The sequence below is a fragment of the Chenopodium quinoa genome, unplaced genomic scaffold, assembly GCF_001683475.1.
Source record: "Chenopodium quinoa cultivar QQ74 unplaced genomic scaffold, ASM168347v1, whole genome shotgun sequence".
NCBI classification, from domain to species: domain Eukaryota; kingdom Viridiplantae; phylum Streptophyta; class Magnoliopsida; order Caryophyllales; family Amaranthaceae; genus Chenopodium; species Chenopodium quinoa.
Window position 1 is genome coordinate 2,812,163 of NW_018745461.1, and position 25,861 is coordinate 2,838,023.

General features: G+C 35.3%; 2 protein-coding genes across 3 annotated transcripts; one reads left to right on the forward strand and one right to left on the reverse strand.

Annotated features, from left to right (window-relative positions):
• Positions 1-334: 334 nt before the first annotated feature.
• Positions 335-9,151, reverse strand: LOC110714753 (protein kinase and PP2C-like domain-containing protein). 2 transcript variants are annotated; one of them, XM_021893297.1, is made up of 12 exons: positions 8,854-9,151; positions 8,639-8,756; positions 8,139-8,305; positions 6,754-6,821; positions 6,382-6,605; positions 6,065-6,116; positions 4,651-5,191; positions 3,817-3,889; positions 3,526-3,745; positions 3,346-3,450; positions 2,174-2,269; positions 335-1,001 (listed from the first exon to the last, which is right to left on the reverse strand). In XM_021893297.1, exons 1-12 carry the CDS (start codon positions 8,966-8,968, stop codon positions 807-809), a joined length of 1,974 nt encoding a protein of 657 aa, XP_021748989.1. In that variant the 5' UTR covers positions 8,969-9,151; the 3' UTR covers positions 335-806. The 2 variants fall into 2 exon arrangements, with proteins under 2 accessions (XP_021748989.1, XP_021748990.1); XM_021893298.1 differs by having other exon boundaries at positions 8,139-8,288; positions 8,854-8,987.
• Positions 9,152-11,541: 2,390 nt separating this feature from the next.
• LOC110714715 (ribosome biogenesis protein BMS1 homolog) lies at positions 11,542-25,491 on the forward strand. Its single transcript, XM_021893248.1, has 18 exons — positions 11,542-11,903; positions 12,091-12,237; positions 12,346-12,436; positions 12,626-12,744; positions 12,978-13,168; positions 13,258-13,468; positions 13,579-13,819; positions 13,938-14,311; positions 15,466-15,586; positions 19,060-19,262; positions 19,453-19,796; positions 20,244-20,340; positions 20,454-20,672; positions 21,104-21,343; positions 23,112-23,321; positions 23,765-24,034; positions 24,158-24,361; positions 24,874-25,491. The coding sequence occupies exons 1-18, from the start codon at positions 11,766-11,768 to the stop codon at positions 25,036-25,038; spliced, it is 3,585 nt and encodes a 1,194-aa protein (XP_021748940.1). The 5' UTR covers positions 11,542-11,765; the 3' UTR covers positions 25,039-25,491.
• Positions 25,492-25,861: the final 370 nt, after the last annotated feature.

Sequence of the window (25,861 nt, forward strand, 5' to 3'; positions counted from 1 at the left end):
TTTCGGCATGCAAATCAAATAATAAAAATTTAATTATATTAAAAAAAAAAAAAAGGTTCACTAGCTCTAACGAGAATAGTGGCCAAAAAGTTTGCTAAAGGCACACTTTGCACCCAAGTCATTAGTTTGTAGTGTTTTGACTATTATGTAAAGTATAGGGTGTTGAACGCACCCAAGCCCATAGTTCAGAATGTTGAAGCCAATTTTGCCTTTTAAAGATTATTACGGAGTAGATTGACATAAACACAACTCTGGACCAATTAAAGGATTGTTCAACACATTGGATATAAAACTTTTACCCTAATTATAATTATACTTCAAAAATATTGCTAAATTCAATAAAGAAAGTTTAATTTTAAAGGATACTTGGTGAAATATTTTTTTATGTACAACCAATTGCATAGTACAAGTATACAACCAAAGCTTTCTCCATTTTATGGAGTACAATATGCGGACAAATTTACTTTCATAGAAAAGATAAATCAACTACCTCTTATACCACTTCAGCAAAATGCTAGTAAACTGAAGATATGGTTCTCTTTGCATTGTCTTCAGAATGCCTAGCTCCTAAACAGCTCGTCTCTATAAAACAACAAATTGAATATCAAATGTTTTTGCTTCATCATCACCTCATAGCCACAGTCCTCAGCCATCAGCAAATCTTCACTGTTCCAACAAACAAGCCCGATGCATAAATGCAAAGAACAGGATGTCAAAGATGTTACCGAAAAGGCGAAAAGTATAATTTGCCAGGAAACACTGCATAGTCCATCAACAAGGGAGCAGCTGATAAAATGAGCATTGTGCTAATAAATCCTCTCAGCAGTAGTGACTGGACGCAGAAACACCACGATCACCGTGATGTTGTCCTTGCTTCCGCGTTGTACAGCTTCTGTTGCTAATCTTTTGGAGCACATACTAGGTTCTTTAACTGTGTCCCTAATTATGCTCACAACTTCTTGATTGCTTATCACATCCCATAATCCGTCACTAGCCATGACCTAATGATTCAGCAAACAAAAAAAAAACGTAGGCCAAGTAAGTTATTCGGAGTATATACTCATCATCTGCACATCCGCCAAGAATTTTTTTTTTCTTATTTTCTTATTAAATAATTATCTTAGCTAGTTTAGACTTATCATATTGTTAACTAGTTAAGGGGTAACTAGTTAAACTACAGAGTATTGTGCAGCAACTTTATATGATCCGTATTATGTTTAGAGACCTTTTTTTGAGGGGGTGACTAGTTATATTCTTGAGATGCTTCTTTGCTAGTGTTCCTTTCCATGCCTGAGATCAATTGCATCTAAGACCAGTTGATGCAGATGTGGGTGTGACAAAAATAACATTAATTATGACCATGAAGCATTTTATGTCTGACAAGGCAATTCCAGATGATAGTACCAACCTAAATGAACAGTTGAACACTTCAAACTGTATCCATTTTGATGGTCTAGAGTCTAGACATTTCATTTTTGACATCTATAACACATTAACATTTGACCAACAAAACAAAGAGATTATGAGAAATGAGACAGAAGTCACAGAATGCTTATGTTAATAGTCCATTTGTAAATATTGTATTCATATTTTATTGTATGAACAAGCCAAACAATTTATATACTGTAATTTTTTGTAATTGTTCTTTTATAACATCCACAAATCCACAATGAACCATTACAAATTAGTCAAGGCATGAAAGCCTAGGATGACTAAAAAGACATTGAGCAATACGCATTCCATAGCTTGCAAAGAGACATGAGAGACACCACTGCTTATTTACTGTTTTAACCCATAGTGAGGTTGAATAACACTCATCAGTCATCAACTTTGAAAGAAATCTTTTTAACAACTATAAACACTTGACATTAAGCAGATCGATTCCAATTTCATAAATTTCGAACAATTGTTGAGACAATTGTGTTAGAACAAAGATGGATAAAGTTAAAAAAAAAAGAGAGAAAAGGTTCAAAACTTTATTTCAAGATATCTTAAATGCAGAAAAGCCTCTGGCATAAAATAGAATAATCTCTATTCAAAATAAGAATTTGCATAGCTGCAGAGATTATAGCTAGTGATAAAACACCAAAATACATCTAAATACTGAAAACGACAGAAATAATAATGAGCAAGAATTGTGAAGGTCAAAGCTTGTAAAGATAATGGACCTTACCAGGTATTCATCTTCTAAAGATAAACCTGTCTCTGTAATCTCAGGTTCTGCAGTCACGGCAGGTTTAAGATCATCATCACCAATGGAGCGTGTAACCTTCACAAAACAGGGGAAAATTAGCTATTCTCAACTTCTATGTGTACCCTATTCCTATCAAGATTATCTCATTCCAAAAGAAAAAACTATAAAGAGAGCAAACAAGCACAGCAGAAACACGTCAGAAACAGCCAAATTCATTGCTTCTGATTAGATGTCAACAGCAAAACAGAAACTGAGTTATTCTATATCACCCAGGTAATGAAGATCATCATATTTCATGGTCACTGTATGTTTCCCTTTACTTTTTTCCTGTGAGTAGCCAGCTGGCTATCATAAGCAATTAAGCAGGTTGAAATCTGACTTGTATACTTTACTGATTAAGAGAAAATTTCAAGGAAAAGCTTGGAAATTTGATTACAGAGATTAATGATTTCTTACAAAAGGTAGTAGGTTTAGCCAACAAATCTCATATTTTAGTGACTTGAGGTCGCAACTCTCCTAATAGTGACTTAAGGTCACAACTCTCCCAAGGAATCACTCCAAAATTCTGACTGCCTTCTGCTTTTGCCCTCTCTATCTATTTATACTAAAGCTAAGGACTATAAACCTAATAATACTAGACTACCAATATTCCCATAGGTTAATCTATTACACAGGTCCAATAAGTTATGTGAATAAACAATGACGGCTCACCCTGTACAGGAGCCCCGACATATATACATAAGAATATGGCTTACACCATACTACATATGTAACACTAGTATTCCGCAGATAAGTTCTCTATAAGGAGCAAATTAACCTAGCTATTAAGAAGAGAAGATCCCAAAATAATACTCACCACAGAGGGCGTCTTTTTAAGAGAGGGGGGAGGGGGGTTGTCATCGTTAGCTGCAATAGTTACAATTGGTAATGTTCATTGTCACTTATACTCAGCAGGTAGGGATCCGTTAAGATAGAAAGAAAGTGATTGGTGGAAGGGAGAAGTTGAAGCATGCCAGCATCTGAAACTACAAAACTACAAATGCAAGCCTAATCCAAGTCCTAGTAACTAACAGATGTAATCAAAATATATAACATATAATCCAATTCCAATAAAATTCCATGTAATCAAAATATATAATATGTCATACAACCTGAAGAGCTGCTGCACCGACCCTCCATGTATCCAGTTGCCATTTCACAACTCCCCCTGCCTTAATTATGCGATCTCTCTCCTCCAGACAGCTAGCAACATGATCCTGTCATATTAACTCCAATTATAAGCAGTTACTTTTCTCGAGTTAATTTCTAATCCACACATAAATTCTACTCACCCTGCTTAGAGCAACAGCATGGCCAGCCCTACACAAAATAGCTCTACAGTCCCCAGCATTTGCAATGTAAAGCTTATTTTTGACAAGAAAAGCAGCTATTGCTGTACAGCCAGGATGATAATCTTTCTTTATTGAACCCTTTGATTTACGATGGGAATCCAGTGCACTTCTAAATTCAATATCAGTTTCAACAAATGCTCTTACAAGAGACTCAGCAGGGCTGCAATTTAAAATTTATAATTTCAGAACCTTGAGCAGATAGAAAGAATAAATAGCAAGAGACAAAATGACCTGCCGCCACTGTAATGGGAACTCTGAAGTAATTTTGGTAAAGCTTGAGCAGAAAATTCAGCAGCAGCAGCACCTGTACAAGCTTTCAAGTCATGCACACAGCATAGAAGACAGCACAATTCACAGTAGCATGTAGTATCACAACATACACTCAGTGGACTATATTAACACTACAAATCCTACACATGACATTTGATTGTCTTAATGTAAGACATAATAAATATCAAACAAAATCCCTATCTACTAGTGGGAAAGCTCACAAACAAGACACGTAAAATGAAAGCCAAATGTCATCACATATCCTAGATATCTCATAAAAAGTCACCTTAATGTCAGCGCAAACCTGCATATTGCAAGGCTAGCTCCTATTATTATGATATTACTCCTAGCTTCAAATTGTCGCCTTTGAGGCTTTGACTAGCCCCTCAGACCTTTTCAACACAAAATCATTTAGCATTTTATGTAAGTTGACACTGGAACTTTGTACAACAAGGAGAGACTGGGGCTAGTAAAAGTGGACACATACTTATATCACATCAGAGTGAGATCTCTCTGTGAAACTTTCATATGAGAAGGCAGCAGAGTAACTGTAAAGCACTGTACAAGTTCCTAGCCACTGGTCAACAGCTTCTATATTAGTTGAGTAAAAAAAATCCCGAACATTAAAGATTCGAAAAGTGAAACTTTTTGCTCCTACTTTGCATAAATATAATATGCGAAGTCCTTGAAAAGAAGATTCAAATTTGTGATCTTCAATTTTGAAATAGGAGACTGGCAAACCTTCATTAATCATAAGTGGACAGGTAGTACAGTGTTAATTCACAATTTTCTCACCTCGATGACCATCAAAGACACCGAAAAAGTAGATATTCTTCTGATCACAAAGCCATGGATTTAGGAAATGAGTATCTTCCATTGTCTCCCTTTGTCCACATGCAGCAAAGGAGCCATAAGACAGCACTGGATTGTAAGAGGATATATCATTTGGATTATCAACTGAAGCTGGAGTTCTAGAAGTCACACCAAGATAAATCTTTTTGGAGATTTCTGCCCCCTGATTAGACCAGTTAATACTCTCTCCATAAAGTTGAGAGTTGGAGGTCTGCCCCATGAATTGTTTAGAAGCTGTACGTTCAACAGATGTATTTTTTTCCACCATGTTTTTCACCTCATCACAAATTGATTTAAGCTCAGAAACTACATCTGTGAAAGAGGGCCTAGTGTTGGGATCAGCATCCCAACATCGCTGAATCAATGACAATAAACTCAAAGGTGCACCTGATTCAAAATCAGCCAAAACAGGACGCAGCCCATCAGACACCACTGCTGCGATGAGTTTCTGCTCTGTATAGTTCATTTCTAACACGGTATGGGCCTACAAGAATCACATGCATTATGCACCAATCAGGAACCTGTTTGTCACCATTTCATAAAGAATCAATCATATTAATAGTAGATGTATGCCAGAGGCTAAAGAGTGATCAATATAAGTAGGCAACAAAACTTTTAAGAATTTCACCACAAGCTTGACTTTAATCTCCAAAAAGACAAAGAAAGCAACAAATAATTAGATGGCACTAGATTGAAGTTTTCCCAAACCACTTCCATGCTCTGAAAAAATAAAGCTCATATGCCCATTAATAGATACTATGGATTAAACCTTGTGAAATTCTCATCTTCATAGAAGCACTCCTTAAGTTACAAAATAATAGCCAACTTTTTAAGGAATAGTACAAAAATATTGCATGTGCAATAAAGGGAACATAATCTCAAAGGAAGGATCTAGAATAGGAAACTAGAGTTACAAAATGAAGTAGGATACAAAAAATGTTATCTGGTGCAAAACGCACGATATTCATCCATATTTAGTCATGAGCCCTCGATGTACAAGCGACAGAATTGCCTTCCGGCAAGAGATGTTAAGCATATACAATAAGAATTAAGAAGCTGCGGCAACTATGACCGGATCAATAGACATGCTAGCATGATAGACACTATTATTCAGGAGAAAAGAAAAGGCAAAATAATGCATTTGTAAAGTACTAACTGTTAAGTAAGATAAAAACTTAAAAGATGAATACATAAAGTCTGTATAAAACAGTCTCATTAGAATAATCAATTAATATAAGTACTATATAATATTCAAGTTTACATCCAGTATCCAAGTATTGAGCATAAAAATCTCTTATAAAAGTACAAAAAGAACGAGTCCATGTAACATATATAGGAGTAAGTCATCAAGGCTAACCTCAGCTTCAGCACGAACATCAGTGTACGGAACGACCCCCGTAAGAAGCTCACTGCAGATAATGAGGATTTACAAATGAGGGAGAGAAAAAATCATGAGGAAAACAAAATTCAACCTATTCAAGTTTCAATATGACTATTGCTTTCAACTTCTAACAAAATAAAACTTAATACTTATATAGCCCATTCATGCAACCAAGCAAGCAATTGAGTAACACATTAAATCAAACTGTTTCTAATTTAAGATTAGAAGAGAAATTGAAGCAAGCCAATATGACTATATGACCACCAATATGCAACTAAATACCAAATTCTCACTTGACAGATACTGCAAAACTGTAGACATCTGATTTTTCAGTGTGTATTTCCTTCTTCAGGATTTCAGGAGCCATATAAATAAGAGTCCCAACCATATTTTTCTTGTGAAATCCTCCAGTCGGCTTTCCAGATGATTTCCAGTTCAGTAAAGAAGATTTTTTAAGATCTTTGCCATACTCTGCCAAGCCAAAATCTGCTAGGTGTGGAGAAAGATTTTCTCCTAGCTTCATTTACAAAACAAATTCATAGCAGTGGAAATAAAATTAGTCAGATGATTAGTATGTTGTAGGAATAAATAACTCGGTTCACGACTTCACGTAAATATAAAATGATACCAATCAGTGGAACAGTTTTGAAATAGTTGATGATTACAAGAATATTGTCAGGTTTGACATCCCTATGTACAATCCCAAGGTTGTGTAGATACTGCAAAGCCTCCGCTGTACAGGAAAAAACGAGCATTATAAACATATTATTCATCAGATTAATGTGTGCTCTCTCTCATAAAAATTCAAATAAAAATTCGAAACTATAGCAAATCAATGTATTACAAAATTGACTATGACTAATAGAATAACAAGACCAGAAAAAGAATAACTAGACTTACTCCGAAGTCCCAACATAGATCATACAGAAAAAGAAAAAAAGAGAGGGAAAAAAAAAGTATATATACAACCCTTTCTTATGGTGAAAAAATCACATTAAGTTGTCATGCATGATGAGATGAACCCCCCAACTCTCTGAAAAATACAAACCCTGGCTACCATTTCTTTGCATGTGCCTTGTATTAGTCGTATATATACAGCCCTTTAATTCCAGCAATGCAAATAAGAGGAATTCAGGTTTTCATCAGCTTAATTAAGATCAGGTCTGTCAAGAAGACATTGATAACTCCGATTTTGAATTCAACATACCTGCTATTCTAGATCAATTTATCTCTACAACTTCAATTCTGTGAGGTGGGCCTTGAAATTTATCACAAGTGCAACAGGGATTCACAAATAGCCAACCTAAATATGCTACCTGTATGATTTTAATTTAAGCTATAAAAAACATTGTAAACTTATGACTACTACCATCCGAAGGAAAAGGTTAACAACTTAACCTGAATGAAAAATGAAAGAAAACAAAATTTCCAATCCTAAGAATGGCAGTAGTAATACAGGCAGAGGTTTGAATCTTTCTAACCACGAGAAGTTCATGCATTTCTATCCTCAAGGAGAAAACTAATCATTCTAAATTTCTGATGCCCTGATATTGATATTGCCTAAAACAGTTTTGGGTAATGATCGCAACATTTCCTTCATGACAATGATCTGAAGCTTACAATTTAACAAGACAAACTACAACCTTGAGTTCTCGCATAATTTCTAACTTCAGAGCTGCACTGCCATTTACACATTCTATTTTGGATAACTATTGGATTGATGCACAACAAATTTCTAGATAAAACATCACCATTTGAATCATTCGTTCTCACACCAAGCATATCAATAATCATAAATTACAAATACGCATTAAATTTAGGATAACAGATAATCAGTCGGTTAATCCAAATCTCAAGCTATGGATAATTTATTCACTTGGGGGAAAAAATCACATGATAAGTTCTACTGCACGAGTTTAAAGCAACTAGTACTGTATGTCAAACATATAATACCTCATTAACTATTATGAGATGGAATAGATTAGGATAAGATGACAATTCAGATATTATTGTTATTTGTCAGATTACATTGGAACCCAAGAAGAAGTACCTAGCTCAAGAGTGATAGCAAGAGCCTGATCAACACTTGGGACCCACTCCTCTACATGTAGCTTATGAGCAAGACTACCCAACTCATAGAATTCAAAAAAGAACATGTAATTGGGTGGCTTCGCGTGAGCTGCAATCAACCTCCCGAGTCCTGGATGATCCAGTTTGCTTCATGAAGATAATACATGGAACAGCAATAATATAAAAAAATTACAAGAACCGAAAATACCAACTTTTTATAAAGATGTAGTAGTCAAAATTGTGCTTTGGAAAATACATCAAGTCAATATGTTACAACAAATGAATACAGCAGAATTAGTTCGAACAATTGTATAAGTGAATTTGCAAATTACAACCTTTTCAAAACTAAATTGCAATTTTTGTGATTGTTGATTCTAGTTTTCTAAATTAAATCATAATTCATAGTTACATCATTATAACAAAGCCAATTAAAAAATCAATCAATAAAATTATATAAGTAAAAAATCATCAGAGACTAACCATAACAACTGCAATTGTTTATGAAATCTATCAATATCATCAGAAGTTGACAAAATGGGCTTCTTAATTGCAACTTTCTGACCATCCAAACTTCCTTCATATACAACACTCTCACTCCCTGCAATTCAGAAAAAAAATACCCAGAATCAGAATTCCACAAAAACACCCAGAATAGAAAAAAAAAATGCTGGAAAGTTAATGGAAATTACACACACCTCGAGCAATTGGGGAGGAGAGAGAAAATGAAGAAGGTGGGAGATGAAGAGGGATGGATTTACTGTGACAACACCCTCGAATGCAAGTGTTTGGCTCGATGATTTCTAACCCCATTGGGGTTGTTTGCTGTTCTTCTCTTTGGCGCTCTCTTTGTTTCTCTCTTGTTTATGTTGATGAATTAGTGTGTGCAAATGCATATTTCTGGGGTGGAAGGGAGTAACACGATAGACGATATCCATTTGTGCATTTGAGAATTAATCTAGTATAGCTGTATAGACCCGGTTCACAACTTGCGATTAATATAGACTCGGATTTGGTTTTGTAAAAAATTGTGTTTCGAGGAGGTTAAAATTATGCTTCTACTTATTTTTATGAAAGCTGCCTAGACAATTTATGGTGTACGTGTATGTGCTAATGCACGGGTTATAACTAATACGGAATAAAAGGGACGGGTTACAACTAATACGGAATAAAAGGGTAAAAAATTTATCTTAAAAACTGCAAAGGGTTTTGTCGCCGAAAAACACAAAATGTGGTAAGAAGGATATGTTTGGGTATTTTTTTTTCACCTAATTTGTTTCCAAAATGTTGAATTTGTGAATGTTGGAGAGATTCAATGTAATACTTCCACTATAAATCTAGGGGGTTACTAAATGGCACAATAGAATTACTTAGGGTGCGGTATTAAATGACTCATCTACCCTTATAAATTTCATGTTTGACATCATTCAATTTTTCTCACCAACCATACTTCTTCCACCACCATCACCCTAAACACCATCACCACCACCACCCTAAGGTCGCCAGGACCATCACCCTAAACATCACCACCACCACCCTAAGGTCGCCAGGACCATCACCCTAAACATCACCACCACCCTAAGGTCGCCAGAATCATCCAATTTGTCACTATCTATCACACCAAATCAACCACTGATCATACCAAATAAACCGGAAAAAGGAAGAGGTTGACGACAATGGCATCGCGACGTGTGAAAGGGGGTTCGTTTGCCGGGAAACGTGGGGAAAACGCTGGCCAATTCATCGGTAAGTTTTTTTTTTATTTTTTATTTTCGCATAGATTCGTATAGTCGCGTGCTATATGCGACTCCACCACGGCACAATCGCATATAGCGTGCGATTATGCCACTGTACAGTCGCATATAACACGTGACTCTACCACGGTGTAGTCGCATGCTATATGCGACTCCACCATGGTGTAGTCGCATTTGACATGCAACTATGCCGTGGTGGAATCCTATATAGCATGCGACTATGGTTTTTGGTTTTTGAATTTTGAAATTGAATTTAAATTTCGAATTATGGTTGTAATTTGTTTTTTTTAAAAAAAAAAAAATTTCGAATTAGCATCAATAAATTAATTTCGAATATGTGATTAAATTAGTAATGTAATTTGAATTATGGTTAATTTTTTTTTAAAATTCCAATGTGAATTTAATTTTGTCAAGGTGGAGTCGTGGTGTATGATGATCAAGGTAGAGTCATGGTGGACCAGTCAAGGTGGAGTCGTGGTGGTGGACCAGTTAAGGTGAGTGGGTGGTATGGGTGGTGGAGCTAATGTTCAAGGTGGAGCTAAGGCTTGACTATGGTCAAGGCAGTACAAAGTTAAATTAGTAGTTAATAATGGTTGGATTGTTATGTAATATTCAAAATTATAAGGGGCATAGAAATCTTTTAATACCATAGTTTGAGTAATTTCATTGTGGCAAATAGCAATTCACTAAATCTGTTCTCCTCTAAACAAAGCTTGAGAAAATTGGTCTCAAATGGTGAAATTTTGTCAAATTTGTGAGAAAATGGATTGGAGGTGGTAGACGGAGTGTGTAGTGTAAAGTGCAACAAAGAGAAAGAAGAGTGAAGGAAAAAGAGAATGCATTCAGGCGATTTTGGGCAAAAAATTGAATAGGGGGTTAATTGACAAGTTTATAAAACTATTTTGATTGCAATTTACAATTTTTTATTTTAGAAGAATGCAATTGACATAGTTAATAGTTTGGTACTTTAAAAAATTGTATTTGGCAAAATTTCCAACTTTAAGATGCCAACTAATTTTTGAATCATAATACAAACCAAAAAAGGTTTCGAATATGGTTGGCTGTGGTGAGCTAGCCGCCCTAGTTTTTTTTCGTAAAAAGTTTTGGTACGAGTACTTGTAAGTACGGCTGTTCATCAGTCAAAGACCGAACCAGACCAGACTAGGACTTGACCAAAGACCGAAAATTAGAATTTTAAGAACAAAATATCGGACTGATTAATCAAGGACTAACTCCGGACCAGACCGAAAGAATCGTTCCAAAACCTGGATCGGATCGCTTTGGACCGATTTAAGTTTTTTTTATATAAAAATTCTAATTTTTTATTAATTTTTTTGGAAAACTTGAAAAAGTAATGGAAAATCTACCCTTTAATCTTTTTTTTTTTGTTGTTGTATATTTAGGACAAAAAGTTCATAATTTAAAGTTTTTTAAACTCATTAAGATAATCTTAACCATTATTTAAAGTTTCACATATTTTTTTAATAAAATTAGACCGATTTTTATAGGATTTTCAAATAGAACGAACTGAAGGCCAGAAAATAAATTTCTAGACCCGAAGACCGGTCCGGGGTCGGTCTGGACCGATTAACACCCCTACTAGTTGTAACTCTCGTAGTCTCGTCTCTCGTAAAGTGATATGCTTACCGAGTTTACCCTCGTCTCCCTGCAGAAGAGAGTTGAAGGCAACCTCAAACGTAAACCCGCCTCCTTTTTTACAACACTCTGCTATTACACCATCTTCGATTTCTGCAACTCTCTCTCTCTCTTCCATTCTCACCATATTCAACTCCCAAAAACTACATTCTTTTCCCACTGAGAAAGCTTATTAGGGTTTATCTAGGGTTTTAGCTTCAATGGGGAACGAAGAACAGTCTCACAAATCTCACAGGTTTCGGCAAGCTGGTCCCAAAAAATTGGCTAAAAAAAACAAGAAGGCAGCGGGAGATGATGGTTTTGATGATACCAAGAAAAACCCAACTCGAAACCCTAAGGTTTATTGATTATTGCATTTGAATTCCTTTTTAATTTTCGTGAAATTTTGTTTTTTGGGGGTGTAAATTGATACTGATATAGGTTTGAAATTGTAAATTTTGTTCTTGTTAAGATGTTGCATTTTGATATTGATATTGATATTGATATTGGTTCTTACTGTAAAATTTGTTTAATTGGGATTATTAGGCATTTGCTTTCCGTTCAAATGTGAAAGCAAAGCGTTTACAGTCGCGCTCAACAGAGAAAGAGCAGCGGAAGCTTCACATTCCGACGATAGACCGCAATATCGGCGATCCCCCGCCTTTTGTTGTTGTAGTTCATGGCCCTCCTCAGGTGGGGTTTTGATATATTTGACTAGATGAATTTTAATTTGTGTTAATGTGTTTGATAATTGGGGGTTGATATTGTTGCTGACTTTTTTGTGTTGTAATTTTGTTGTAGGTAGGGAAATCTTTGCTGATTAAGTGTCTTGTGAAACATTACACCAGGCACAATTTGCCTGATGTTCGGGGTCCAATTACCATCGTATCAGGTTTGCTCGATTCACAGTTGCTTAAATTCCATGTCTAATTTATGAGGCAATATGTTTCAAGTTTGTTTGTCTTCATTTAGGTGTTTGTTTGAATGGTGATGTTTTTGATAGGATTTAGCTTCAAAAATGAAATATTGAAGACTATGGATTTCTTGAAATGGATTAAAATATGGTGCCTTCTTATTATAGGTAAACAAAGACGTCTTCAGTTTGTGGAGTGCCCTAATGAAATAAATGCCATGATTGACTGTGCGAAATTTGCTGATTTGGCTCTGCTTCTAATTGACGGGAGTTATGGCTTTGAAATGGTGAGTTTTTGTTCCTTTTTCTACAAAATAGGCTTTCCTTCAGATGTTATTCTCAATTGAAATTACAGGGGTGTTGTCTTTAGAAAACTATCTAATGGCAAAGCTAAGAATTCCAAGTGAATCATATCTACTTCTTTGCCATGCAAGTATTTATTTGTTTGATTTAGCTTAGTTTTTCGTTATTTTTATCCAAACTAGTCAATTGTAAGTATCTGATTTTTTATTGCTCTTAGGAAACATTTGAATTTCTCAATGTCATGCAAGTTCATGGATTTCCGAAAGTTATGGGAGTCCTTACACACCTTGATAAGTTCAAGGATGTAAAGAGATTAAGAAAGACAAAGCAGCGTCTCAAACATCGTTTTTGGACTGAAATATACGATGGAGCCAAATTATTTTACTTATCTGGTCTTATTCATGAGAAGTGAGTACCATTTATTTGTTATTGCCTTTCTTAGATCTTATTTGTTTAATTGCGTTGGGTCTTTTCTAAATTGTATCTACCAAATGCAGGTACAATAAGCGTGAAATCCATAATCTTGCAAGATTCATCTCTGTTATGAAATTTCATCCATTGTCTTGGCGAACTGCTCATCCTTATGTGCTAGCAGACCGTTTTGAAGATGTCACTCCACCGGAGAGAGTGCAGCTAGACAAGAAATGTGACAGGAATGTCACAGTTTATGGTTATTTGCGGGGTTGTAATTTGAAGAAGGGAACTAAAGTAGGTGACTTTGAATTTTTTTTCTTGAATATGACATGCCAAAACACATCTGGGTTTTATTCGTTATCATCAATTTATATAAATCTAAATCAAATGATTTTTCTCTTTAGGTTCACATTGCTGGTGTTGGTGATTATAACCTGGCCAGCATTACAAGCTTGGCTGATCCATGTCCTTTACCATCAGCTGCTAAAAAGAAAGGATTGCGTGACAAGGAAAAATTATTTTATGCTCCTATGTCTGGTGTTGGCGACCTCCTTTATGATAAAGATGCTGTCTATATAAACATAAACGACCACTTTGTACAATATTCTAAAGGAGCTGATGAAAATGAGAGCACTGCACGTAAAGGTCTGCTCTTTAGTTGCTGTTTTTTCCCTTCTCATTGCTATCAATGTTTATTATTTTGTTGTTGCTTTGCCAAACTTCTGTGTCTTCTGATTTCTTCAACCATACCCTGTGTAACTAGGAAAACGCCATGATGTTGGTGAGGAGTTGGTAAAACAGCTTCAGAATGTGAAGTATTCTATTGATGAGCAGTTACAAGAACGCTTCATCAATCTTTTTAGCCAGAAACAAGATAAAAGTGATGCTGATGTTCCTGTTGCCGGAGGTCGGATTCATGAACATGATGATGCTGCTGGATCTGACAAAGAAAGTTCAGATTCTTCAGATGACGATACAGATGCTGAAGAAAATAACAATATGATGAATCTGGGAGATGGGTCTAGTGATGCTAAAAAGGAATTGGGGAAAAACTTCAAGGAACATGTTGAGTTTTCTGATGGTAGGATCAGAAGGAAAGCGATATTTGGAAATAGCAATAATGATGCTGATGAAAAGGTATTTTGTTCTTAGCACGTTGTATTGTGATTAAGGTGATAAAATATGGGTTCATGTCATGATCTTCTATTTCCAAGTTGTCCTCCTTATATATGTTCTCCCCTATCTCTCCCTCTGGATTCTCTTCCTTGACGGCCTTTCATAAGAGAGTAAAATTATAAATTAGATTACACTACAGTTGACATTTGTAGTTCTAGTAACCTTATAAAATTAAAGATTTAAGGAGCTAGTAAATTTGCAAACTGTTCTCCTTAAGTAGGCTTTAATAATTTAAAGCAGCTTTCGCTATTACTTAATATTGTTACTTAGTATGTTTTTCAAGTTGTTTGTTTCTATGCTGATTTTTAAGGGGTAGGGAGCTGGTCAGGGTCCATGTTATTGTAAGGTTTTGAATCAGAAGTTTGATTATTGGTTTTAGCTTACTGTTCTTCTGGACTTCTGATACTATACCTGCACTCTTGTGTCTGTCAGGCATAAGCTCCTCTATAATGAAAGATTTAGAAATCTTGATTAATCTCTCTTGGAAGAATTTTCTTCCTCATTTGAAATTATTATTATTTGGTGTCAGTAAATTTCACAAGTGCTTATTGTCTTACCTTTTTTGTCTTGTCATATACGTAGTGAAAGGTTTCTCATTTCTTTATCACTTAGAGAAGCCTCCACTAGACTTTGGGATATCCAATGGTGAAATATATGATTAATGGTCACTAATATCCGTTACTCCTAAATTCGTTTCATCTATTTATCTAGACCATGAACTTTGGTATGTTAGGAAAGCCTGCAGTTATCCCCAATCAGCCATAAAAAAATGTGTTTTTTCTATTATATCATTTTTTTTCCCTATATTCGGTACAGTGGCATTATAATGACAATTTTGACACATGCAGAAATTTTAAATTATTTCTATCATTTTGTTTACTGCATAATGAAATGCCAACTTTGGATTTTGATGTATTCCAAATTCAGAATTCCATGTTTGCGTTTAATTTGTTCTTATCATATTTATTACTTTATCATACCTTTTTTTTACTCTTTAAGATGTTCCATATAGTTGATAGTTAAGAAGTCTTAGTAAATAAATTTTGTTTTTGGTGAACAAGTTAGCAGTTTAGCACACAAGTTTAGAGTTTCATCTTTAGAAAATTTGACTGCAGTATTCAGATGACGATGATGATGAAGAAGAAGATGATGACAGTGACGGGAAGGAGGAGGATGAAGTAGGAAGTTCCGGTACAGATCCTTCTGAAGATGATGGGCCTGATGAAGATATGGAAGGTAACCTTCATTGATCTTAGAATAGAAAGATTTAGAATCTTATGGTGATACTTTCTAGATGGTTATCAAGCATGGGCCATTGAATCTGTGATAACTTTGATATTTTTACTATTCTTTATAAGAGCTGTAGATCTTTCGATCTGTTGCCTACTTCTATCCCTTTTTTCTGGGCCAAACGTAGAATTGTTTTTTATTGTTCTTTCATGAGTTCAGATCAATGCAATTTGCCAAGAATACCAAATTACCAACTTCTATAAAAGGAAAAATAATGCAATTACATACAAGGTTCAATAATTATTTTTGCAGAGGAAGATGTTAGGTTGGGGCCTCTAGAGTTGTAATAAGTGTCATCTTTGCTTGGATACATAGATAAAGAAATTTTCATGCATGTCGTTGGTTTTGATTAATAAATAGGAGTTGTTACATAATGTTATATAGTGGAAGCTTGTGTTTGAAATTGGTTTGATCTTTGGTACTAATAGTAGTTACTGAAATTTGGAAATGCCCTTTTAGGTTTTGAAAAAGACTTTCTTTCTCCAGTGATAAAATGAGTAAAAGGCCTGGAAAGAATACCTCCATGGACATGGACATAAAAGGGCATTCGTTTCTACTGAAAGTATACTTTGCATCATTAATCGTTTTCATTCTCAGAGCAGGGGAATTTTATGCCCAAACCCCTACAGTGATCAGAGTTGAATGCCTGAGAAATAGAGCCCATTGTCAAGTCAAATGCTAGAGTGTGAGTTTGCTGGAATATTCTTTCCACCAAGCCCTTGGTCCTACATGTACACCCTCTGTACCACTAATAATGTCCCATATTCCTATTTTAGATGTCCCATTGAGTTTTTTCCATTCCCCTTACAGTGTATTTCCTCAGTCAACAACCCCACAGCAACAGCTTTAAAGCGTTTGTTCCAAAAGGATTTAGGGTCAGTTAACATGAACCATCATTCCAAACCGTCTGTGAAAAGTGTAGCAAAGAATTTTAGCTAAAAAATTAGAGTAATGTGTAGAGTGCAAAAGTGAAAGTAGGGCAAGATAGATCAGATAGAACACAAAGAATTTAAAAAAACAGAGGGTGACGGATAAAGCTCAAAAAGTAAGGTATAAAAATTATTGCAAGTAGAATCAGGCAATCAACAACTCTTCATGCTTTCAAGTGAACAAACTTTCTAAAAAAGTGATGTAGGGGATATGGGGCAATCTTTGTCATTTAGTGGGATGGAGGGAGTATCTTGAAAAGAGAGAAAGATGGTGCCCAAAGAGACAAGATTATGTCAAGAGGTGTTGCATATTATTAGTTAAATTTAGGACAAATCCTACATGACCTAAATAACTAGATCTTAATAAAATTTACCAAAGAATTGTTTTTTTATTATATATATATATATATATAGATATTTTACCCTCATTTAAAAAATTAAAACACAATTACTAACTATAATCAAATTTAATTAATCACTAATTCTCACCCAATTTTCACCCCAACCAACCCAATCTAATTCATCAACTCTTCATCTTCAATTTAAGAAACCCAAAGCCATCTTCATCATCTTCTTTCCTCATATTTTCTCTCTCCTCTTTCAATCAAATTATCTCTTTGAATTTTTTATAGATCTTTTTTCTCTCTCTTCAACTTCAATAATTTCGTAGGATTTCTGGGATTCTAGGGTGGTTTTTGTTTGGGATTTCGTAGGGCTTTCGCGGTGGGATTTCATCTGGATTTCGTGGTGGTATTTCGTGAGAATGGCGGTTTCATGGGGTTGGTAGTGGTGGTGGTTTCGTGGGGGTTCATCTTCATCATCATCTTCCCCCATATTTTCTCTCCCCTCTTTCAATCTCATTATCTTTTACATCTTTTTTAGATCTTCTTTCTCTCTCTTCAACTTTCAAGAACTTTGTAGTGGGTTTCATGGGTTTGAGATCTTTCTCTTTCTTCAACTTTCAAAAAATTCAATTTGTAATGCGTTTGTCGAATTGGTGGGGATGATTTTGTGGGTTTGGTTTTTCGTGGGGGTGGGTTTTGTATAGGTGGGTTTAATTGGGGGTGGTGGTGGTTTCGTGGGAAGTAGTGGTGAGGGTTTCTTGGGAGTGTTGGTGGTGGGTTTTGTGGGAAGTTGTGGTGGGTTTTGTGGGGAGTGGTGGTGGTTTCGTGGGGGTGGTAGTGTTGGCAGTGAAGCCGGCGGTGGTGTTGATGAAGGCGGTATGGATGGTGTTGCTGGTCTTGGTGGTGGCAGTGGGTGGTTGATTAATTATCCAAACATTCTCTCTCTACCTTAATTACATACCCTTAGAATACATCAATCACCTTTATCAAATTTTGCACTGGCGACCGTGTCAAGCCCCAAAGTTGCACATAACTATTAACGGAGGTAGTACAATAAATAAAAATCTCTAAAGAAGGGTATTGAGTATTGCGTTAACCTGATCATCTATAAGTCTGCATAAAATTCTGGTAGACTTCTTTTGCCTTTGTGTTCTAAAGCTGTTAGCTGGTCTAACCCGTCTATTTCTTACATACCTAGAAGCTTCTGCCTGACTATTGCAGTATGCAAGATGATACTGACTTCTCCGAGCCAGCTCCGTGCTTGTTTCTGATTTAGGCTTTGTTCTCTTTGCCTGAAATAAGATGTTCTGGTCTGTATCTTCTAAAATCTGGGTCTGATCGGATTGTCTAATTTGACTAAACTTTGACCTTAATGTAAATGAAAAAACATTATCAAGTGAGATCTTGTTAGATTTTTTTAACATTTATTTTTCAAATATATAATTTTCATAATTTTTACAAATAAGATATTATTGATATATGACAGTAACCAGACAAAATTAAGAAGATCTGATCTAGTCTGGTATGAAATTTCATGATCTAGTCTGATTTAAACAAGAATAAGTATTAGTTATTTTAGATTGAGGTGAAGAGAACAAAGTGTAGTCATATTAGTCCTTTTTTTACAAAAAATTGTTCCAGTATGCTTTTGGCTAGTGCATCTATTTCTTTGATTCTAGTATTTATTTATTTGGGGGGTGGGGCCGTGGGGGTGGGAGTGGTGGTGTATTAGTACGTGTGCATCTACTACATTGCCATGCTTGTGTCTTGTGCATGTATATAGATATATCAATACATGTTTGGGTATTCTTGTGGCTTGTCCATGTTATTTCTTAGGATTTTGTTTATTTGTTTGATTTGGAGGTGGGGACTGGGTGTGGGTGGGGCGCTGTTGGTACGTGAACATCTACTACATTTGCCATCTAAGAACATCATCTCATACATATTTATTTGAGAAGTGGGGTGAGGTGGGGCAAAGGGAAGTGATTTATTGTTCTACATTTATGAAAATTGTCTTCAGATAGAACTGATTTTGAGTCCATCTAGTCATGAGAAAGGAGTCCCCCATTCATATGTTTCATTAATACCCAAATTCCCAATCTTATGCTGTGATCTCTCTTCTAACTCTTCTCCTTCTATGTGCTAGTGGACGAAGATATTGGAAATGCCTCCAAATGGAAAGATTCTTTGTTGGAACGAACAGTGTCCCGACAGAATATGAATCTCATGCAAATTGTATATGGAAAACCCATACCAAATCTTGCATCTGATATAGGTGAATCACAAGGAAGCAGTGATGATGAAAGTGAAGATGATGACTTCTTCAAACCGAAGGGAGAGGGAGCCAAGGTTTGTGGCTGACATCTTTCAAATTTAGATTTTCAAGTAGACATCTCATACTTATAATTGTAACTAAATTAGTATTGAACTATGAGTCAATTAGAAAGAGTACTTTAGTGAATTGGTGATTTACTTCTATCTTACCTGATTAATATCAAATGCCTGAATCTGATGTATCTGTTCACTTTTTGAGCAATAGAAGTTGACAGATGGTCTGGGTGCTGGTGATGTGAATGGTGATGATTGTTCAAAATCCACGAGTAATATGGATGCCAAGAATTGGAATGATGATGATGTTGTTCAAAGCATCCGAGACCGTTTTGTTACCGGTGATTGGTCAAAAGCAGCCCAAAGAGCTACGGTGTCTGAGACTGGCGGCAGTGGTGATGGTGATGATGATGTCTATGGTGATTTTGAAGATTTAGAAACAGGTGAAGAGGGTGGTGTAGCTGTAAAAGCTGGTGAGGCACAGAAAGAAGATGATGCAATAATTGCAGAACGCAAGCTGAAAAAGCTTGCTCTTCGTGCAAAGTTTAATTCCCAATATCCTTTTCAAAATGTTTATGTCTTAATCACCTACATTTACTTCTCAATTTAACTTTCCACACATTCACACACAAACATCCTCCCTTGTGGAAAAACAACGGTTTGTACTGATCTTTTCTGCCAAATGAGTTGACAAAATGAGGCTTGTCTCTCCAGTCTTTACTTGTTCTAGAACTGAGATAGGGTAGAGGAAAGAAGGAAGCAGATGCTGAAGATTAGTAGTCTGTATTTCTGTGTAGCTGTGTGGCATCTAATATGCATTATTAGTTTTATGTCTGTCATAATTTGTGGCTTCTGTAGCTAGTTAGATTTCAATCCTAATGTTTTCTATATCATCCCAGCATCAATATCTTTCTTCTATTCTCTACTTTGAATTAGATTAGCGATTGAAAAATATATATTCTAAGTATTTTTTTTTGTTTGTTTACCTTAATCAAGTATTACATTTAATAAATCTGAGTTACCTGATGGAGAAACTGGTGAAGAAGCTGAGGCAAAATCTGATCGCAGCAAGGCCAATGATAGTGGGTTTATTGAGAAGGTGGAAATGATGGCCTTCTATTGAATTTGATTTTGAATTTGAGCACTTATTTTTATTTTTTTTATTTTATTTTTTTTATAAAAAAAACTGTTACTTCATGTTTGTGTATGCAGTTAAGAGATGAAATTGAACTTCAAAAGCAAATAAATTTAGCTGAGCTCAATGATCTGGATGAAGCCACTAGGATAGAAATAGAGGGCTTTAGAACAGGGACATATTTGAGATTGGAAATTCAAGCCGTTCCTTGTGAGATGGTTGAGTTTTTTGACCCCTCACACCCTATCCTAGTTGGAGGAATTAGCCTTGCGGAAGAGAATGTTGGATACATGCAGGTATGTATTCCATTTCTGTGCTTTGTTTTGGTTCCATCCTTGAATTATTTGTAAATATGTATTTAAAGTACTACCTCCGTTTCTTATTAGTTGCAACTTTGGGGTATTATTTGTGAGATATAAAATATTCCAAAGTTGCAACTAATACGAAACGGAGGTAGTACATAATTAACGTATGTCTGCACGGCTGCACCTTTGTTGCACTACATATTTATTCTATATCTCTGTGATATAATGTTTTTTTGGTTTTTTTTTGTTTTTTTTTTGTTTTGTTTTGTTTTTTTTTTTTTTTGTTTTTGTTTTTGTTTTGTTTTTTTTTTTTTTTATCATGAGCATGGCCTATCTTATTGAATCTAGATGCAGTTTCTCGAAATCTTTGATCTTAACAGTGGATGCAGATGATTACACTTTCTTATTACTGTCTCTTGCAGGTCAGGTTAAAACGACATAGATGGCATAAGAAAGTTCTTAAGACTAGGGATCCTATAATTGTATCTATGGGATGGAGGCGCTACCAGACAATACCTGTTTATGCAATTGAGGATCGTGATGGTCGGGTCCGTATGCTCAAGTACACCCCTGAGCACATGCACTGCCTTGCAATGTTTTATGGTCCTCTTGCTCCCCCGAACACTGGAGTTGTTGCTGTACAGAATCTAACGAACAATCAGGTTAGATTCATTTTGGCAAATTTGATTAATGGTTGGGTATCAAATTTGTATTTGGCAAGAGGTGTGGGGTTGGGGGTCAGGGGGTCGGGGAGGGTAATATATGCCCACTTTTGTGGGGCCAGTGGGAGATAATTATGAACAATGCATGTTTGCATGGGATTAGCTTCTTCTAAACACATAATTTGTACCTGATTTGTATGAACCAACACCCCGAGTGCCTAGCTACCTCAGTGTATTAGATAATGCACTGTATACGCTATATCATGTGTCCCTACTGTGTGTTGAAATTTGCATATCCTATACATCAGGCTGCCTATATTTTTAAAAATTATTTATTGGCCGTCATGTGAACCTCACTAGTCACCACTCTATGACAACTTGTTAAGTTCTTACCTTTGAAGTATATATAGTTTTGTTTTCGAATATATTAATTTTTGCAGTTTGGTTTGTTGATCATATTTCTTGTAACACTTGCTGTTGGTGAGACATTTCTATTTCTCTTTATATTATTCTATCTGACTTATTTTACTTGAACTCATTTTTTTTGAACTCATTTTTTTTGAACTTATATTGTTCGTGAATCAAATTGTCTTAAGAAATTTAGTTTGTATTAAGTTGTCTACTATAAATTTATTTTGTATGAACTTATTTTGTTCAATCTTATCCTTGAAATAAGTCGAACAAATCAGAGTCTATGGTTCTGTTTGGCCAAACTTTTAGAAAACTGTTCTACTTTTTAAAAGTAGCTTTCCTGATTAGTTAATAAATTTGTTTGGCCACCGAATTTCAATTTTTTTTATTAAGAAAAAGAAGTAAATTGGTATGGTTTAGATGTTATTCTTTTTTTTTTAATACATATTTTATGGTGCAAATTGACCCATTGTTTATGTCTAAGTATCTAAGACATAAAGAATAGTTGTTTGAAACCACTTGAAATGTGTATGAACATGAGTTGCTATAAGCTTGTGAGCAACTCAATAATATATTTTATTAATATACAATTTAAAGAAAAAGGAATTGATGCTTACATTTTTTTTTTAAATGTGAAGTAAAAAAAGAATTCCGAAAGGACCAAAACTTTAATGAGCAAATCGTGAGCTAATAGACTAGCCTCGACTCCAAACTTTTATGGGCTTGAGTCAAGCAAGGCCTTTTTGAGCTTAGTGAGTAGCGATCACATGTAAAAAGTTTTTGATTCCAGTCAAGCCCCTCAGCTCGTGATTGACTCGCTCGATTAGTTGCCTCTACACTTAAGCGCAAAGTTGTTTTTGTTTTTGTTTTGTTTTTTTTAAAAAATAATCTGTATTGAAAAACTAACTATTTGAAGAATGAATGTTACAAATACGAGCATATAATCTAGCTTTACGCTTTACACATGAAAATGGTGGAGGTTTTGGACAATAGTTGTTAGAGAGGATGAGTTTTATATATAATTAGCTTTAGATTATACAATTTTAAAAGGTCAGTATAGTAAATATTTTGTTTAATCCTCAATTTATTTCTTCTATCATGCCAAAAAAGATATAAATATTGAGTCCTCTATCCCTATCCCCAGCTCATTCTAAACATCCTAACCCTGTTAGTGCTATTCCAAATGATGGTTGGTGCTATTCCAAATTTGATAGTTGGTGCTCATCAGAAAATTGCCTTCAAAATTAAGTGTAGCAGCATCAGAAATTGCCTTCAAAATTTCTTCTATCATGCTTGATGATGTTTATTATTTATTTCGTGCTCTAATTTCTTCTCCTTGTTCTATGAAATTTCTCAGTCATCATTTAGAATCACAGCAACTGCTGTTGTATTAGAGTTCAACCATGCTGCCCAGATAAAGAAGAAAATAAAGTTTACTGGTGAACCTTGCAAGATCTACAAGAAAACAGCATATATCAAAAATATGTTTACTTCAGATCTTGAAATAGCCAAATATGAAGGTGTAGCAATTCGAACTGTCAGTGGAATTCGTGGACAAGTAAAAAAGGTAAGGGAATGAGGAATAAACTTAAGTAAATTGCGGTTGGTATTAGTCTTTGTAGTAGTTAACAATTGAGTTTCTTTTCTTGTTTATTTGGGCTTTAGCTATTTCTTTTATATTTATTGTGGAGCTGCCTGCCATGTTATAAGACTTATAACTAGTCAGGCATAAAATGAAATTGAACTTCTCATCTTCTACTTTATATTTCTCATTGGTTGTTTTATTCCTATTTCCACCCCCTCGATATTCTTTTTGATTCTTAACAAAGCTGGGTGGGGTCAGGAACTGGGATGGTGGCAGGAGAATAAACTCCTGGAACAAGCAAAGGCAGACATAATATTAATGGAATACTGTTTTGTGATAGTTGGTGCCTCTTAATTAAGGTTATATTTGATTTAGATTTGTGCACGGGCAGTTCTTCTGATATGAGAGGCTGTATGATTTGGCAGGCTGCAAAAGAAGTGATTGGCAATAAATCAAAGAACGATGACATCCCGTCAAAGGGAGGGATTGCAAGGTGCACATTTGAGGACAAGATCCTTATGAGTGATGTAGTATTCTTCACAACATGGGTTAATGTGGACGTTCCAAAATTTTTTAATCCATTGACAACAGCTTTGCAACCTCGTGATCGAGCTTGGAAAGGAATGAAAACTGTTGCAGAATTGAGGAGAGAACTGGCTCTTCCAGTTCCTGTCAATAAGGATTCTCTGTACAAGGTAGGGTAAACACACAGTTTCTTTTTCTTCTAGCTTCAAGAAATTCTTGTACAATCTTTTTATATTTGGTTGTATGCGTGTATCTAATTAGAATTTTCACGTCTTTATGTATATTTTTCACAGCCAATTGAGAGACAACCGAAGAAATTCAATCCACTGATCATTCCCAAGTCTCTGCAACAAGCACTCCCGTTCAAAACAAAGCCCAAAGATATTCCTAAAAGAGTTAATGGACTTCTTAAAGATAGGAGACCTGTTATCGCAGAACCTGATGAGAAGAAAACCCTAAAGCTGGTTCAACACTATCAGCTGATTCGTCACAGCAAGGTATGCTTTACATTGATGGCCATGACAGTAGTACACATGCTTGTAGAGTTTTGCATCGTTTTGTGCTAATATGAACTATAAATGTTATATCCTTTTGATTTACTCTTCTCGGACTGTCAGCAGCAGTAATTTTTGTCATTTATAAAAATGATCACAGTTTGGTATTTCTTCGCCTAGCTCCAAGCATTGTGTAGATGTTGCCAAAGGATTGATCTATTGACCTAAATTTACATAGGAAAATAAGACTGTTCCCGTGTTTGTGCTTGCATTGCTGGCCAAAGTAATCTTTTTGAATGGGCACAAGGTCTGTATTTGTGACATAGTTGGTCAATGATAAACTTCAGATGTTCGAGTATTTTTAGCATACTAAAGTTGTCAATGATAAACTGATTTTATTATTTTTAGTACGATGACTTGTGGACTTGAAGTTACTGAGCTAGCAAGAAAAGGTTTGGCAATATTAATCTATGATGCTGAAACAGTCTTGATTTGTGATGTTTGTTGGTGTGCAGGAAAAGAAGAGAAAACAAAAGGATGAAGAAAAGAGAAAAAAGTTGGAGGCTCAAAAGGCAAAAGAAGAGGTGGTGTCAAGAAAACGGCAGAGAGAGGAACGGCGAGAAAGATACCGTCAACAAGATAAACTAAGCAAGAGAGCACGCAAAACATCTGAAGACTAGATATATCTCTACAAATACTACCAGTTTTACATTTTCCAACCAGATTTATTTGGGAGTATTTCCTTGAACACTGAAGCGGTGAGTTTCAGAACTGCTTCCTACTCGTTAATCGTTTGCTTCCATTACACCATCTTCAGATGGAGAAGGACAGTACCAGTTAGAGGCAACTTGTGCTTTGTAGCCTTTAGAGAATGGTATTCTAGGAAAAATAGATAAATTTTGCTCTTGTTTTCTACCTGTAAGTAAAACAACAGGGCGTTTTTGTAATAGCCCTCTGTACTCTAGTATCACGATAATTCGTTCACTGCTTTATGTGGCTTTTCCGTTCAGTTTCATTTTATTATTTTTTTTTTCTTTTGGTGAGAAAACTAAGTTTTCAGCAGTTAGTGAACTAATTCCATACAAGTTTTTTCGTTTTTTTATTTAAAAAATAAATAGTTCTTTATATCAAAATTTGTTGGATAATCGGATACCCAATCAGTTTCTGTTGCGGTTCAAAAAAATGCAGATTGGAACCTGCGGATTCTTGCTTTTATTATGCGGAATTAAAACAGCTGAATTTATTTCTGATTTTAAAGCCTCAACAATTCAACATACCTGTAATTGGCTCCAATTCTTTTGCAAGTTTTTTTTTTTTTTAGGTTACCGAGATTGCTCATTAGCAACTATTGCACCTCACCACTTAGTCTTATGTAGTGTAAACTATAGAAGTATAGGGAGTAGTATAAATCCGATTATAATTCAATTATAATACGAAGTAGTTTTATAAATCATAACATCAAATCAAATCAGATCAGACTAAATTAAAATAGAAAAAATCCCA